Source organism: Nannizzia gypsea, genomic scaffold, assembly GCF_000150975.2.
Source record: "Nannizzia gypsea CBS 118893 supercont1.4 genomic scaffold, whole genome shotgun sequence".
Classification (NCBI taxonomy): Eukaryota; Fungi; Ascomycota; class Eurotiomycetes; order Onygenales; family Arthrodermataceae; genus Nannizzia; species Nannizzia gypsea.
Window position 1 is genome coordinate 939,734 of NW_003345198.1, and position 15,841 is coordinate 955,574.

Here is a 15,841-nt window from a genome sequence, read left to right on the forward strand (position 1 = left end):
AACGGCTTCGCTAGAAGGAGTAGATGATCCGCAGAAGGGAATAATAACAGCTGCACGAGGTTCTGCAGATTTTCTCCACGGGGAGATCAACGATCTTATACAGGTGCATGGACAAAAACGTAGAGGAAGGATCCTGGTATACTGTCGGCATGGCCGTTCAGGACTTGTGTCGCCTTAGCAGTGCCATGCTTTGCCATGCCGCGATCAACTTCCGTTTTTAATAAAGGTGGCACAAATTTAGCCATTAGGATCGTCCTTTGGTCCGGCCATGAACCTGTTCAGTGTCCTCCGTGCATCGTAGGGTAGCTTTCAATGTGTAGCGTAAGGGTCGGCCGGAACCGACCAAAAAGTATAAAAATCAGGTATATGACAGGCGAATCCTTCTGCAACGAAGCACGGAGTCGCAGCAACAAAGTTTGTGCTGCATCAAGGCTAAAATCCAATTGCATGAATCGAAATACCAAAACTGGCGTCGGGCTTGATATCCAGTCCAGACTGCGCATGTTAAAGGCTGCGCTAGTCTGACAGGGGGTCCCCATGCCATCAAGTTGTCGATCACGCCACTCGTTGGTGGACAGCGACAGTTGTGATGAACACCTCCGCAATTTTCTCCAGCTTGATAGACATCTGGATTCTGGGGTAATTAAGTTGTGGAATGGGAGTTACTTCCATCGAGTTATCAAGTCATAGAAGTAAAGTAAAGCTATGCTGGGGTGGAAAAAGTGCGAAACTCTGGTTGCTGGTTCATCGGGAATCCCCGTAGTTGCCGAGACACTTTAACTAACGCTGTTTCGTCCGCCGACCCGCGGTATCACCAGCAGAGATATGTGCCGAGATGCAATCGGCCAAACTTACGTGTAAGCGATGCAGAATGTCCTAGGTTACCCCAAGTACGGAGGCCTAGTAGCCTGCTTGACAGATAAGAGGCACCGGCCTTGTCCCGCATGCATATTTTTCCCCTCAATAATTATTATTGTATCCTTTTCGCCGCTCTTACTCCGAAAGCACTGGTATTTGGCATGAAATAAACCAGTTCAATGGCTGCATCTGGAAAGTTGTTCGTCGGATCGATAGATCAGGGCACAACAAGCTCCCGATTTCTCATTTTTAACACAGACGGAGAAGTGGTTGTTTCGCACCAGCTTGAGTTCAAGCAGATATACCCGCAGCCAGGGTAAGCGTTTGGGATACTCCTATTCTTTCTTTCTGTTATTCCCAAACCGCTAACCCATACATTGTAGATGGCATGAGCATGACCCAAATGAGATTGTCGAGTCTGTTATTGCTTGTATAGATGGCGCCGTTGCCGATTTCGAAACCCAAGGGCATAAGATTGATTCCATCAAAGCAATCGGCATCACTAACCAGCGGGAAACGACGGTAGTATGGGATAAGGAGACGGGCGAGCCGCTGTATAATGCTATAGTCTGGACCGATACCCGTACACAGGGCCTTGTGCGCCAGTTGAAAACCCGCCTAGGCTACAGAGAGCTGCAACCAATCTGTGGTTTACCGCTGTCCACCTATCCGTCCGTCGGTAAGGTGCTATGGTTGATCGATAATGTGCCTAAAGTAAAGGAGGCATATGACAAGGGAAAACTTGCGTTCGGCACCATCGACACCTGGCTTATTTATAAGCTCAACGGCAGTACCAAAGCAGATGTCTTTGTAACAGATCCATCCAACGCATCGAGGACTATGTTTATGAACCTTGAGCGAGTGGAATATGATGAGAGGTTGCTTGACTTCTTCCGCCTTGATCCTTCTAAGATCCATCTGCCTAAGATTGTGCATTCTGCAGACCCAAAGGCTTATGGCAAATTGGCCCTCTCTGCTCTTAAAGGATTTCCCATCACTGGCTGTTTAGGAGATCAATCTGCGGCACTCGTCGGTCAAAAGGGATTCACCCCTGGAAAAGCTAAGAACACATATGGCACTGGCTGCTTCCTGCTATACAACATTGGCGAGAAGCCGGTAGTATCAAAGCATGGCTTGCTAACAACCGTGGCATTCGACTTCCGAGGTGGTGAAGATGGAAAGCTCACATATGCCCTTGAAGGAAGCATTGCTGTTGGGGGGTCGAGTGTCAAGTTTTTGGTCAACAATTTCAAGTTCATGGACAGCTCCAAGGATTTGACGACCTTGGCGGAGACTGTACCAGACAACGGTGGATGTGTGTTTGTCACAGCATTTAGCGGGCTCTTTGCCCCGTATTGGATCGATGATGCGAGAGGAACTATATTTGGGATAACGACATATACCCAACGAGGCCATGTTGCCAGAGCGACCCTTGAGGCGACATGTTTCCAGACCAAGGCAATCCTCGATGCCATGGAAAAAGACAGTGGACATAAGCTCACCGAGCTCGCTGTTGACGGAGGAATGTGCGCTAGCGATTTAACGATGCAGGTATGTGCCATTGTCCCGGTAAAAGCTTTTGCTGTACAGTCTGAATTGCTAACTGACAATTCAACAGACGCAAGCGGACTTGATCTCTATTCCCGTCAACCGCCCTAAGATGCGAGAGACTACGGCACTTGGTGCCGCGATTGCAGCTGGTATAGCCGTCGGGGTATGGAGCAGCATAGAGGAGCTCCAAGATGTCAACACAGAAGGCCAAACAACCTTTAGCCCGAGCATTAAAAAGGAAGACGCCGACAAACGGTTCTCCCGCTGGGAAAAGGCTGTGGAAATGTGCCGAGGTTGGGCAAACTAAGGGCATTTCTTAAGACCCTAGGGCTTAATCCCTTATTTGTACTTATACACTGCCCGGTTTAGTCCCATAGACGAAAGGGAATACAAGCAGCGATACGTTGGGTGATTTCTACCCTTAAAACTTGACTACCAGCGGTGATAACCACGGAGCCATTGTCAGGATGCCTGGCTTCATCCAACCAGGGTATACAGCGAACTCTGATTGACCTTTGGTCCCTGTACTTGAAGGGCAAGAAAGTTGTCCATCCTGTCACGGGGCAATTCTGATTAAGTAGAGGTAAAATGTGAGCAGGCTTGAAGACCGTTTTGGAAACCAACTTGGAAGAATAATTTTTGTAAATTTTTGCGTAGTCCGCGTAAATTCTCGAGTAATAGGCCCTAGAGATAAATTGATTCAAGTAATTGACTGATGTATGGGCATGGAGTGAGTTGAAATTGACGTCCGAAACACTTATATACAGAACATTAGTTACATAATCATAGGGCAACCCTGGTCACGTGAATAAAACTGTCATACTTGTTAGTGGAGCCCAGATAAAACGCACTACGCAGATAACTGCACGCGATTTGAGCCGCACTTCAATCTACGTATAAGAAGCAGCCCTATTGGGTGGTTTATTTTGGATATAAGCATAAGAATTGATGACTGAGCTTATAGTGCCTAGTAATAGCCTTTTACGTCCAAAGAGTAGCTCTCTCGGCAAACCGCATAACGAACACTTATATAACTATGGACATCAATCTTTGCCAGGCCCATCAGGCAAGGAATTGCAGGCACCATAGATCGGATACCCAATCATTCAGAATAAGGATATAACTAGACAAGGGACCCTGTGCGGGCAAAACTATTACCTAGTGGATTGAGCTAATGTCTATCCTACAGAGGTAATCTTTGTTAAGCCACATATGCTCTACGGAACCGACTGATATTCTTCAGACAGCTTGACAGCATCCGTGGAAATGGCGGACCGCCGTCCCAATGCGAAGGCGCGGCCACGGATAAAGGTGACATGGTGGCTAAGAATGAAATGTCGACTGCTACGCCAGACTTCGCCGCTTAGAATTCGTGGGAGCCTCACCGGATACCAGATCCAGCAGATCCGGATCCTATTCGCTATGCAATACTCGCTTGTATTACTGAGGCATTGGTACTAGCGCTAAATTGGCGATTAAGCATTGGCGTGCGTAGGAATGGAAAGCATATTCATCGCCAGCATGGAAGTGATCCATACCCACCCTATGACCCTCTGTTCATGCCATCATGGGTGAGAGACGTACCAGCTGTGACTACTAGCTACCTCCGCTCAGTAATGCCAGAGAGCAAGCTTGACTCCGACGGCCGACTAGTCCTGATAGATGGTGAGAACGAGATATTTCGAAAGAGAAATATCATTGCGTCGGAGTACAGGTTCTACACCATTTAATGTTGGTAAAACGGACGCTTTTTTGTTATAGATATGCTTATGTATCTAACCGCTCCTTATATTTCACTTTTGCAAATGCTTCTACCTAGTGTTTGGACCCTCTTATGGCCGTTACCCCTCGCAGCCTGCTATATAATGTCATTGAGGCCTGGGTTCTTGATAGGTTTGACTTCAGAGGGCCACTGTGGATGAGACCCATTCATTCGGAAGTCCGAAATAAGTAGAGACTCCACTACTATGTACGTGTGTATATATGTATACTTATATAACTACTGCATCCCTGCCTCGGTGTGGTATAATTATCCACCCATTCTTTATATTACATACATATAGGTAGATGTCCGGGCTGTTCTATAACCTCTAGGTGCATGGTACCTGCTGGTGTCCATCTCCTGGCTATGGTCCCTCTCTGTTCTATACCCCCCACCCCACGGCGGAATATAACTTCCATGTTATATCACTTTGAGAGAATGTGGGTTATTGTTAGTTGTGTTAAGTCTAGGGCTCCGATATTACCCGAGTCATGCCAACATTCGAACGGAGCTGCCGATAGGTTTTTTCATATTTTGTTTGTCTGTTATTTAAGATAGCTAACAGGGAGGAAAGTCTTGAATAATACCATTCACACTCTGCGCTCAACTAACACCTCTCGCCAAATTACCGCATAGAGCTACCATGGGCAACCCGCCTAAGGAATGCACTCCAGAGGAGGTTATCTCCGCCATCGAAAAGTACCGCAAAGTTGTTGCAGAGGATGCTTACAAGTCTCTAGAGTGGCTTATCCGTGAAGGCGAGAAACAGGAACTAGGACCAAACTGGGAGGATGCGGATGAATCTTTGATTATTGAGGGGCAGATGCGTTCGTGCGAGCAATACCTAGGCTGCGATTTACCTAATTTCAAACACCCGCGCGAGTTACTATCCCGTTTTGACGAGGTCATTAAAGAATCCGGTTGTGACGGTGTCATAGAGTACCAAAGCCTTAAGCCTCCTGGCGTGAGCGCCGATATGAGAACCGAAGCACATATCAGCATCCTCGAGAAAGCTCTTAAAGACAATACGCATATTTCCGTGCCCTTCCCTGTCTCGATCCCTCAAGAATACAAGACTCTGATGCGTCACGTTGACTCATTATTTGGAGTAGGCTTGCTCCGCCAGCGTTCGCCGCCCCTTTGGGCTGGCTGTACGGATTCCGAAGCCAGAATTAAACGACGTGTGTTAACAAAAGAATATATAAAGGATACACTGAGAGAGATGTGGCTCTATAACTATGAGGTAGCTGCTGGGTGGGAGACTGGAGATTCTACAGAAGGCTATATCTTTATTATACTCTGTCGAAATGAGAAAGAAGGCAAACTATGGCGCTGGCGGTATGCTCGGGTTGACTGGTTTATGGGGGAGAGCGAGGTATTTGATAGTATTCCAAGTTTCCTGGAACACTACGCTCAAGACGTCCCAGAGCCTATTAATGAATTACATTGGCTTGTCCCTTTGGATAATCACCCACCATGCCCACGAGGAACATCCCAATCACCTTGAAGTATGGAGTCTGTTTCCTTCTTGCTGAATCAGTATATTTTACCGCATGTGTATTTGGTTTATAGTACTAGCTCTACTCTAAGAAAGGCCCTTACACCATTCATATTTTTATTCTATCATCATCTTTGGTTACTATCCCTTGTTAAGCTAGCACCCTCTTTCAGTTTCATAGAATTGATATATCATTGAATCGGTAATAGTATTGATTAGATTCTAGTTTCGAGTAGGCGTATTAGCACTAATGCGCTCACAAACACAGGAAGTTGTGGAACGTACATCATCTGCTTTAAGAATACCTGTGTCCATATAAGCCGTAGCGAAACAAAAGCCATTCCAGCTATAGAGCCTATATCGACGTGGCCCTCAGGCACTAGGTGACCTTTCCTGCTGCCCTTATAGGTATCCTGTGGGCAGCGACGGCGATATATATACAAAGAGAAATGAAACGTTATAACTAGTAAGCAAAAATATTCCTTAAGAGCGCCTAGGCGCATTCCCGTAGGTTATATAGGCTTAAGTAAGAGTAGTGGTGTATCCTGAAGCCTGGAGTATAATGCTCGGAATTGTGCGAGGTTGTAGGTCGCCTGGAGAATAGAATAACCACGAAAATAGAATCGTATAATGGGGGTAATATAAGAACGAAAGCTGTCAAAAAGAAGGCCCCATTGACGGTTGGTATTCTGCAGTGAAGTCATCCCTAGGGGTAGTTTATTTGAATTTAGTTAAACGATAAGGCAACAAATAGAATTCAGATGCGCTATACATACCTTCAATAACGTACATTCTCGACGCGATGTTATTTGCTTCAAAAGTACAAGCCGCCTCAAGCTCTAAATTAAGTTGCGCAATGATTGTATCGTTGCTGCCTCCATTATCGTAATCGGGGAATGTTCGGAAGATCGATGCTAGATAACATTTGTGTATCGGGTTATATAGCCTAAATCCATTGTCGGAAAATGGATCATATTCTAAGGCCCATAGGCAGTGTTCTAATTCCTTAACAGATGTCCTAAACCGATCATTACTATATCTTCTCAAAGTTTTGGTACCAGCGATAATACATACCCTACTCGGAGCCGTGAAAACTCTTCTTTCGTTCTATCAGAGCCCACCTCTAGTTCTTGATCAATAATTGACTGTGCTCCTGACTCTACCCCAAGATAGTGTTGATCAATTTCACTCTAAACAACGACAAACTCATGATCCCGCAGATAGTCACCAGAGAAGGTGGATTGAGTATGCATATGTTCATCCTCTAGTCCGACTCGTTTAAAAGACCAAGGGTATCGTCGATTGAATTTGTCTAAAAAGAATGAGCGGTAGGACGGCAATTTTCAGGAGGCGGGTTGAGGCTCTGTTCCAATATCAGGTCGAGCCCTTTTAATATCTTTTTCGTAGGCAGGTAAGGTATCGAAAACTCCGTAATCCTGATTCCAGACAAGGTGGTCGCTCCAGAGGAAGCCTGCTTGCGGTAGGTAGAGACTCATAGGGGTCGAGGGCCTTAAGGAGTATAACGGCACGGGGTGGTCAAAGAACGATGAGTTAATTAAGCGACTATCCGGGATCAGATCCCGACGAAAGTGCGCTGACAGAAAATGTAGGTTATAGTTCCCGCCTGCTGCCATATCCGACGCTGGGAACACGGCGCCATACGTAATAGTAAAAATTAGGATAGGCATAAGACATGATCGAACCAAAATGAGAGCCGCACACGTAAGAGTTTTCTTCTATACTATAAGTTAGCATTAGTCTCAAGGCGTCTGAGGCTTTCTTCGTACCACTGATTGAGTCTGATCTGCAATATTTGCGGAAGTAGAGGAAAGTCGATGCACAAATACATAGCCGTAGCAGAAGCTTGCATCGAATGTGTTGCATCCTAGTGAGAAGGCAATTACTGGAAGAGCCTCCATGACTCCAATTATAGATTCAACGCTGCGAGATGTAGAAGACACGTCGCGGATATAAAAGAAATAGGAGAAAACAACTAACATAAGACCTTCTGCGATAGTGTTCGACGTCCAAAAAGGTAGATCTACCTTGGTTTTCTAAGATACGACCAACCACCCGATAAAAAACAAAGCGAACGAAACATAGCCTCTAGAGAGCACCGTACGCAAATAAAAGCTACCCTTTATCAATAGAGAACACCAGACCGAGAGGCTAAGAGCATCGATGAGCGGTGCCCATGACTTGGCATACCGGCTCACAATGAAGGATAAAGGGGGAATTAGTTCAATGATAATCTGGCCCCGAGAAATGAACTCATTGAAAGCCCCATGGATCCTCAAAAGCTCTCGATCTTGGTCTAACAATTCTGACGAAACCGGGTATATTGACAGAATGGCAAAAGCATAGAGAAGAAGTAAAAGAAAGGACTTCATTGCGAAAAAGCACACTAAGTTGGACTGGCTGCCGGGGATGTGACATTTTGCATTGCTGTATAGTCTGGATGGCGAAGAAATATCCGTCTGTCTAAAAATTTATCTGAACTTCCTCTTCGCAGGGCCATCATCTAGAAGCCGGGCTAATGAAGCAAGCAGAAGCTAAAGCCCCTTTCCTCGCGCAGCCAAACAGCAAGACAGCCATATTGTCAAATACCCTGTAGTTCGTCTAATCTCTTAGACCTCTTAATATAGAGCTATATCACCATTTCACTCCTTATAGTAACTGTGAACTCCGGTCCAGCGGGTTTCAAACAGTGGGTATCACTGAAGTATGATATAGGGCCATCCTGGGCCGTGGGTAGGCAAGGGGCTGGCGGATCAAGCGCTCACTTCCGCCAACAATAGTATGTGGAGCGGGAGCCCCTATGCTGCCGCCGTGCCAACCTGGACGGAGCCGCAGTGTTGACCGTACGTCCTTGAAGTCCAAAGGAACGTGAAAAAGAAAGGTCGTTAACTAACTGGCGTGGCTGCTTACGTAAAGTAACTAATACCGAGTTGATGTTAGGATTAGTCATCCACTTGTTGTTACAACTCGCCGTCTCGGCTCATGTTCCAATAGAACATGGGGCACATAGACCTTTTTGTCCTATGGTCCTGTGGTTCATATCCCAACAGTTGAACTACCAAGATATATAAGCATACAGGGTACGGAGTACAATATTGGTAAAACTGGTAGAGAGGAGGAATATAGTGTCAGATGGGGCCTTAGGACACTTGCCGAAATATATACAGGCGTGGATGTGCTAGGTTGTGGGTGGGGGCCGCCTAAAAGATTTCTGGCCTAGTTAGTTACCTAAGTGTTGTATCCTTAGGAGATTAGGCCCTTTTTTGTCTCTTGTGGTCCAACAACAAACCAACGAGTTACCGAGTTAACTCATTGGTTAGGTAACTGCTAGTTATGGCGGACGATAACTAATGACAGAAGTTATATAACTAATAGTCAATTGAGAGACCAGCACATACGACCACAGGAAGTGGAAAACAGAGCTTCCCGTCCGCTCAGCTGTACTTAAGCCACTTGCCGGTCGGTTAGTAGTTGGGTGGGTGACCACCAGCGAATCCCGACTGTCGTATGTTTTTGATCACCCATTTTTTTTGCTGCTTTTTGATGCTTTCTCTCTAACCAACTGCTCTATCGAGGAAAGCGTCATCGCCGCTTTTTCCCGGCTTCTTCGCCTGCATCACCTGAACGATGTACCTGGATGTACCTGGAGTCACCCGGATTCACCCGAAGCCGCAACTCTATTTTTGTGCTTTTTATACTCTGTACAACCTGACTGTCCAACGCTGTCCAGCTGCCAGCTCTTTCGAATACTGTCCTCCTTGCCTTTCAGCCTTCGGGCATATATACCAGTGCAAAGTAAATGTTTCCACCTAACGGGGGGTGCATCTTGGACCAATAACTAGGTGACGCGGGAGGGGAGTCCCAGGGGACTGATATGCAGCTCCACGGCAGAGTCACATTCAACATGCATGGCCTGCCGTTTCCATGTCGGCCGGGGAGAGCGCCCTTGACGCCGGGTGCCCTTAAATTAGGATATCCTGTGGATCGAAGGTAAAGGGCTTCAAGGACTTGCTTCGAACATACAATATATAGATATATGTATATAGATACATATATGTATAATTATATATAAAGAAGAGAGGAAACAAACGGACGAGCAAGATGACCGTGACTCCTACGAACCTCCCTGGGACAGCCATCACTTCGACAACCGCTACCACTGTCAAGAATACGTTTAAATTGCAAGCGGTGGAGGAGCAGACGACCGACCTGCTTGCAACGATCCGCCACATCCTCGACGACGTATGTGAAGCTCAACGACTCCGCCAGCTCAAAGGGCCGAGGCTGGATGCTGGGGAGCGCAGGTGGATGGACCGCATCATCGCCGAAACGAGTGCCACCGCGCGTGAAGTCGCTCTTCTGCTCGAGCCCAGTCGTGTCGACCGCGAGACACTGCAAGGGAAAATCCGTCTCCGTACCCGTCTTCTTTGGGTGCTCAGGGACTCACACAAGCTATCTGACAAGTATGCCCGCCTCATGGTTTGCCATCAAAGCCTTATGTCTGCCATCACCACCCTTCATGGCCGCGCCGGCCCCAGTCCCCCTGTGTCGCCTGTTCCTGTTGCTGCCAGCACGACGGACGACCTACTCCCGCTGTCACCACTAGAACGTTCGTCTAGCTGGGCGGTGGAAGTACAGAGCAACATGGGGATTGTCTCCCCGCTCGGCAGTGATCTGAATGAAATGCTGGTTTGGAGACGGAGTAAACATAGTACTGGTGGTGCAGCGGATAGAGGCTCTCCGGCCATTAGTGCTTTGGCTGAATTGCCGAGTTCTGGCGATATCACACGGTAACTTAACTACTCGATTATTTAACCCTCATAGAGCTTTTTACGGAAACCAATTCTCCTGCATAACATCCGCAGCTCTTCTCTAGCTGAGCCATATCTAATCAAACTGGGCATTTACTTATAGGAGACGATAGTAGATTCGACCATTTCCTGCTCAACGTGTAAATGCTGCCCATTCTCATCAGATACCTTTACCATTGCTGGAGATATACTGATTTTCCCCACGGCTGCTTTATCCCAGATAAAGTCAAACCCACACGGCTGTTCAAAGAGCCAAATTCCCAAATCTGCAGCGTCCTCTACCACACTAGTTAAGTGGCGTATCCGTGCTGACTCGGGATACTGAAGGCTAGCATAAGCTTGGAATGCAGCTGTGAATTTCTTAACTACTCGTGAAATTTTCTCGTTTCGTGTAGCTTTATAAGCTTGCTTCTGCGTTGCTGATACTCCTCGATAGCCGTATGCGGATAACATTCTCCAGTGAAATTGGACCTGGCTTGCTGCTACATCTTGGGGGGAAAGAAAAAAGATTAGCTCTCATGTCTCCCTATTCTGCCGTAATAGAAATGTATATTACCTTGATATGATTGTAATTCCCCAAGAAATGTGAATGCAGCATATAGAGGCGGAAGGAGTGATTCTTCGTTGGAATGGTGTTTATATTGAGTTGTATGAAAAACAAGAGGAAGGATGGTCTGGATTAGGCAGTGCTTAATGACCGGTACCTTGTCCTTCGACTGGGCCAACATAGAAATGGCCGGCGCAGGAAGAAAAGGGGAATTGTAGGGGCCGATGGTCTCTGAATCCTGAGTTAAGTAGGAAGGCTCAGCATTCAACGAAGAGTTGTAAGAGTAGTAATTTTCCACATGTAGAGCAATTTGCTCAAAGGCAGTTAAAACGCGGCTGCGAACTGCTTGATCATCAGCCGAGTTAGGAATGTAGCTTCCCAAGTTCGATTTATCGTCATGTAAAGTGCGCGAGAAGAGCGTATCCGACTTATGCTGAGTACTAGGAAGTGTGAGTGCGCCACTCAGGTGGTTACGGTAACCATTGACCTCGGTGTCATGGTTATCGCTCTGTGTGCGTTTGTTCTTGGGACCAGCCCCCCTCTTTGATGAATTCCGATAGAAGCAAAAGTACGCGACCAAACAGGTCAGGATGGCACTGCCAATGGTAGAGGCAACTATTGCACCAGCTAGTACTCCATCACTGTAGCCACTGCTGGATGCAGGAAGCTGGCTAGGCCGCGCACTGGCTGTTGGATATCTAGAGGGCGTCAAAGTGGCCGAGCCTGTTGATGTGTCTGTGCCATTGCTAGACCCGGGAATTTGACCAGAACCTATTGGCGGTGTGCTCGATGGACTCGTGGTCGATGGACTCGTGGTCGATGGGCTTGTAGAGGAGGATGGACTTGTGGTCGATGGACTCGTGGTCGATGGGCTTGTAGAGGAGGTTGGGCTGGTACCTGGAGTTGGAAAGCCTTGAGGGGGAGAAGTCGTAGGAAGACCAGGCATGCTAGATAAAGAAGAAGCGGCCATTTTGCGAAAATCCAACCAGCGAATCCACGGAAATACTCATGCGCTCGAGCAATACCAACGGTGAAATGAGCGTCAGGTCTCTGCGATGTTAGGAAGAACAGCGGGTGAGCGACCAAAATATGTATCCGGGGTAAGCCATGCATGGCATCGGGGGCCCTTTTGATTGAATGCCAGTACGGAGTACATGGGATAGTGATCGCCCTTGTCGTTACGATGTCGACCAACAGTTAAATAGTGCGTGTGCTTGCTACTAATTGGTCGACCTGTACGGGATAGGGGCTTGCAGGGCCAATTTTCACCTGCAGCAGGGTGTTTTCAAGGGTATTGGGGGAGGGGGGCGTTTCCCGTCAATTGATAAAGACGAAGCCCCCCTAGCCGTCTGCGCAGCAAATCTTTATGCATCTGCGGGTGTCAGGAGCTCCAGCGAGTCAAAAACAAGAGCAAACCGGACGAGAACTGTAGTTATTCATCTATGGAGATAGACGATTGGATTCCCGACATCGTGGTGGGAGTGGATTTTGGTATGACTTGCACTGGTAAGTTGGTTAGTTATATTTAAGTTAAATAGTTAAATAAATATGTGACCAACCAGGGCTAACTAACGTTCATTATGATATTAAGGAGTTGCTTACTCGTTTGCTCCAGCATGGCCATCGCCCAAAGCCATCCAGCATTGGCCTGGAAAATTGTTCAGCGAGCTCGCAAATAAAGTCCCGACTCAGATAGCATACCGTCATGCGAGCGGCAGCGACGCTCAAAGCTGGGGATTCCAGTGCGAGCATGAGGATAGCGGCCTTGACGTGAAAGAATACTTCAAGCTGCACTTATATCCACACCATCTGGACGACCAGCCAGATGCGCCCAGCCGCGAGGAGGCCCTCGTTTGGTTTCGAGACTATACCCGCTGCATCTATCAGCATGTTATCTCGTATTTTGCCAGCATATTTCCCAATTTCGGCTCACGTCGCGTTGAATTCATATACAGCGTCCCAACCACTTGGAAAGATCCGCGCATGAGTGCTGAGATTGTACAATACATGCAAATAGATTCACCGAACCATAGGGTCGTCATTGGGTTGACGGAGGCGGAGGCGGCAGCGGTTTATGCATGCAAACAGCATTATGAGGTGAGAGCAATTTGGTCGAGCAGTAATAACGCATTTATTACCGCTGGATACTGAAAATATAAGAGAGAGAGAGAGATAGAGAGAGAGTAACTTACCTCCTTGACAGAAAGATGATGTGATCCTCATTTGCGATGCCGGTGGAGGGACAACGGTGAGAACCTTCACTAAATAGTCAACCAAAGGCAAGCAGATTGATAGCTAACAGCAATGGCAGGACGTCAACGTGCTGAGGGTTATATCGCCAGTTGGGGAACCTACTAGACTTGAGCCCCTGGACTATGTTGAAGGTTCCGAGAGCTCCCTATCCAAACTGCTCAAGCATTGAAATAAATTAACCACATTCCAGGAAAACCTATCGGCTCGGTATTTATAGACAAGAGTGTCCACCAACTGGTATCGCAGAAGCTTGAAAAGATCCGCCAGTTTCTCCCTGCTCCGCCCCGCGTTATTGCATGGAGAATGTTATCTGGCAGGTTTGAACGGTTCAAATGCTCGTTTGGCACAGACACGACGTGGAAGATTCCTGCATTAAAGCTGGATGTTCCCTATCTGAACCCAGGGTCAGATTATCCTGACGCAGGAATATACAATTCTCAAATATCTATTTCCAGGTACACTCCTACCTTCTATTTCTCGATTTAACCCAAATATTATTTCTATGCATCGTTTTTTATGTATCCGTTTTTCTTTATCTGTCGAATTTTGTCTTCGAGGTGTTACTAATAGCTTCTCAGACAGGAGCTCCAAAGGTTTTTCGACGTAAAGCTTACCGAGATGTACTCCCTCCTCGACGAACAAATTGCCCGCGTTCAAAGAATGCATCCTCTGAAACGAATAGTTAGTAGATTCAATTGTGCTTCATTCCCCTCCCTCTTGTTAACATTGGAAAGTAGTCATACCTTGTGTTGTCTGGGGGATTTGGCAGCTCACCTTATGTGAGAAGAGGGCTTCTGGAGAGATATGGAAATGAGGGTGCGGTGCATGGCATTGAAGGGATGCAAATTCTCATAGCAGACGAACCGTAGGTTTGGGCTCACTTATTCTTGATGCATAGGTCTGTCACATTGGTTCTAACTCTCTCATCGATATTTAGGCAGCTTGCAGTAGTCGAGGGCCTAGTAATGGATCGAGCTCAACAGCTCAAGCAGGGAGTTGTGACCCTTGGGTCTCGGCTGTGTCGAGTGAGCTACGGAATCATATGTGATAAAATGTATGAGCCTCATAAACACCTTGGGGAGCCAGTACGGTACGACGAACGCGACAAAACCACATACGCGCTCAATCAAATTGATTGGCTCATTGTTCAGGTGCGAAACAGTCAATTCTCTAACACCTTAGCCTAGGCTGACTGACATATTTGACGTTTACTTGGGATTGAAATGCTAACTGCTGCACTTGATAGGGCAATCCCATCCCACAGGCAGGGGTAAGCAAACAATTCCAGAAGAAACTTGAGCCGATGGAGTTAGACAGGCCATGGAAAGTCAAGTTTGTCATGTCAACTCTGCCCGCGGATCAACTTCCCCGAAGCATGTTTCACGGCGGTGTTAGAACTATTTGCGAGGTTGATATCTTCATGGACGCTGTTGATAAGAAGCAAAAGAATCATCGTTGGTATAATTTCAAGCCTGCTTACTGGATAATAAAAGTTATAGTGAAAGTTGTTGTTGGACCTGCAGACTTGCAGTTTCAGCTATGGACCAAAGATGGGCGAAGGATAAAAAGCAGCAAGCATGAACCTATCAGAGTGAAATGGGAGCCTATTGTGCAAGAAATGGAAGGTTAACTAGACCCCGATAAACCACGTTCTAGTACGATAGTAATTTCAACCTCAACTTTAGAGGGCTGGATAGTTATAGACTTAGAGTGACTGCCGTATGTTTTTGATTATTTTTGGTTGCTTTGTCTCATTAACTAGTCATTCTTATTTAGTCTTTCCCTTGTTTCTAAAGATGACATTGTCTTAGACACTGTTAATCCACCGACAACCCTACTGGTTAACAAAAGCCGAAAAGAGACTATGTCTCAACGCCACCATATAACCGCTAAGATAACTACCCACTATGGCCCTGGTCCAAAGAAGGCTACCGATTCTACAATACCAGCCTGCTATTCTAGTGCATCGCCAGCAGATTCTAAAGCCTAGCCAAACCAGAGTCGGATAGCGAGGAGCTGCAGCTATCTCCAGATTGAAATGGCTCTTATCAGGAAGTCATAGTAGGACCTCTGGTGTGCCCTGTATAGTTACCCTCTATGTCCTCTTAGTGCCCCTTTTCTTTCTGCTTTACATCGATAGTTGGTAGACCAAATACTCCGTACGACATAGGCGATGACATCGACTATGAGGCAGTAGGAAAAAGTATATCATGTATATCATACACCCATCTTCCTCGCTTCATAAGTTTCTAATGTCATCCCGCCGCCCCTTACAGCCAGACCAGACTTCGTTATGCGCGAACCGTGGATCAATAATATCGTAATGATAGAGGTACTGCGGGATACTTCGGTAACAATATTGGCTCCTCTCTAGAGGAACGGCATGGGGCCCTATGCATCAATCTCAATGTCTATCGCCCTAGTAACTATGACTTTCCTTCACCTCTATCGAAATAGAAAATATAAACAGAGTACAGCTCTATAGTAGTAAAACTGTCCCTGATCCGTCAGCGGGGAGCTCCTACAAATAAGACAGAAAGCCT

At 46.7% G+C, this 15,841-nt stretch overlaps 8 protein-coding genes and 1 non-coding gene across 9 annotated transcripts; 6 read left to right on the plus strand and 3 right to left on the minus strand.

Moving 5' to 3' along the window:
- Positions 1-1,037: 1,037 nt before the first annotated feature.
- On the plus strand, positions 1,038-2,716 carry MGYG_05003 (glycerol kinase; the record flags this gene model as incomplete). The annotated part of the gene is made up of 3 exons (XM_003172363.1): positions 1,038-1,174; positions 1,242-2,409; positions 2,477-2,716. 3 exons carry the CDS (start codon positions 1,038-1,040, stop codon positions 2,714-2,716), a joined length of 1,545 nt encoding a protein of 514 aa, XP_003172411.1.
- A 959-nt stretch (positions 2,717-3,675) lies between these two features.
- MGYG_05004 (hypothetical protein) lies at positions 3,676-4,139 on the plus strand (the record flags this gene model as incomplete). Its single annotated transcript, XM_003172364.1, has 2 exons — positions 3,676-3,863; positions 3,890-4,139. 2 exons carry the CDS (start codon positions 3,676-3,678, stop codon positions 4,137-4,139), a joined length of 438 nt encoding a protein of 145 aa, XP_003172412.1.
- A 675-nt stretch (positions 4,140-4,814) lies between these two features.
- On the plus strand, positions 4,815-5,678 carry MGYG_05005 (hypothetical protein; the record flags this gene model as incomplete). Its single annotated transcript, XM_003172365.1, has 2 exons — positions 4,815-5,352; positions 5,419-5,678. The coding sequence occupies 2 exons, from the start codon at positions 4,815-4,817 to the stop codon at positions 5,676-5,678; spliced, it is 798 nt and encodes a 265-aa protein (XP_003172413.1).
- A 503-nt stretch (positions 5,679-6,181) lies between these two features.
- On the minus strand, positions 6,182-6,879 carry MGYG_05006 (hypothetical protein; the record flags this gene model as incomplete). Its single annotated transcript, XM_003172366.1, has 4 exons — positions 6,182-6,375; positions 6,446-6,687; positions 6,744-6,828; positions 6,876-6,879. The coding sequence occupies 4 exons, from the start codon at positions 6,877-6,879 to the stop codon at positions 6,182-6,184; spliced, it is 525 nt and encodes a 174-aa protein (XP_003172414.1).
- Positions 6,880-7,012: 133 nt separating this feature from the next.
- MGYG_05007 (hypothetical protein) lies at positions 7,013-7,588 on the minus strand (the record flags this gene model as incomplete). Its single annotated transcript, XM_003172367.1, has 2 exons — positions 7,013-7,405; positions 7,457-7,588. 2 exons carry the CDS (start codon positions 7,586-7,588, stop codon positions 7,013-7,015), a joined length of 525 nt encoding a protein of 174 aa, XP_003172415.1.
- Positions 7,589-9,083: 1,495 nt separating this feature from the next.
- MGYG_10012 lies at positions 9,084-9,199 on the plus strand. The gene has a single exon (XR_001951132.1). It is a non-coding gene; the product is annotated as a 5S ribosomal RNA (ribosomal RNA).
- Positions 9,200-9,788: 589 nt separating this feature from the next.
- MGYG_05008 (hypothetical protein) lies at positions 9,789-10,481 on the plus strand (the record flags this gene model as incomplete). Its single annotated transcript, XM_003172368.1, has 1 exon — positions 9,789-10,481. The coding sequence occupies one exon, from the start codon at positions 9,789-9,791 to the stop codon at positions 10,479-10,481; it is 693 nt and encodes a 230-aa protein (XP_003172416.1).
- A 110-nt stretch (positions 10,482-10,591) lies between these two features.
- On the minus strand, positions 10,592-12,015 carry MGYG_05009 (hypothetical protein; the record flags this gene model as incomplete). Its single annotated transcript, XM_003172369.1, has 2 exons — positions 10,592-10,986; positions 11,055-12,015. The coding sequence occupies 2 exons, from the start codon at positions 12,013-12,015 to the stop codon at positions 10,592-10,594; spliced, it is 1,356 nt and encodes a 451-aa protein (XP_003172417.1).
- Positions 12,016-12,487: 472 nt separating this feature from the next.
- Positions 12,488-14,928, plus strand: MGYG_05010 (hypothetical protein; the record flags this gene model as incomplete). The annotated part of the gene is made up of 9 exons (XM_003172370.1): positions 12,488-12,551; positions 12,637-13,142; positions 13,249-13,293; positions 13,357-13,429; positions 13,489-13,753; positions 13,877-13,979; positions 14,036-14,163; positions 14,236-14,449; positions 14,545-14,928. 9 exons carry the CDS (start codon positions 12,488-12,490, stop codon positions 14,926-14,928), a joined length of 1,782 nt encoding a protein of 593 aa, XP_003172418.1.
- Positions 14,929-15,841: the final 913 nt, after the last annotated feature.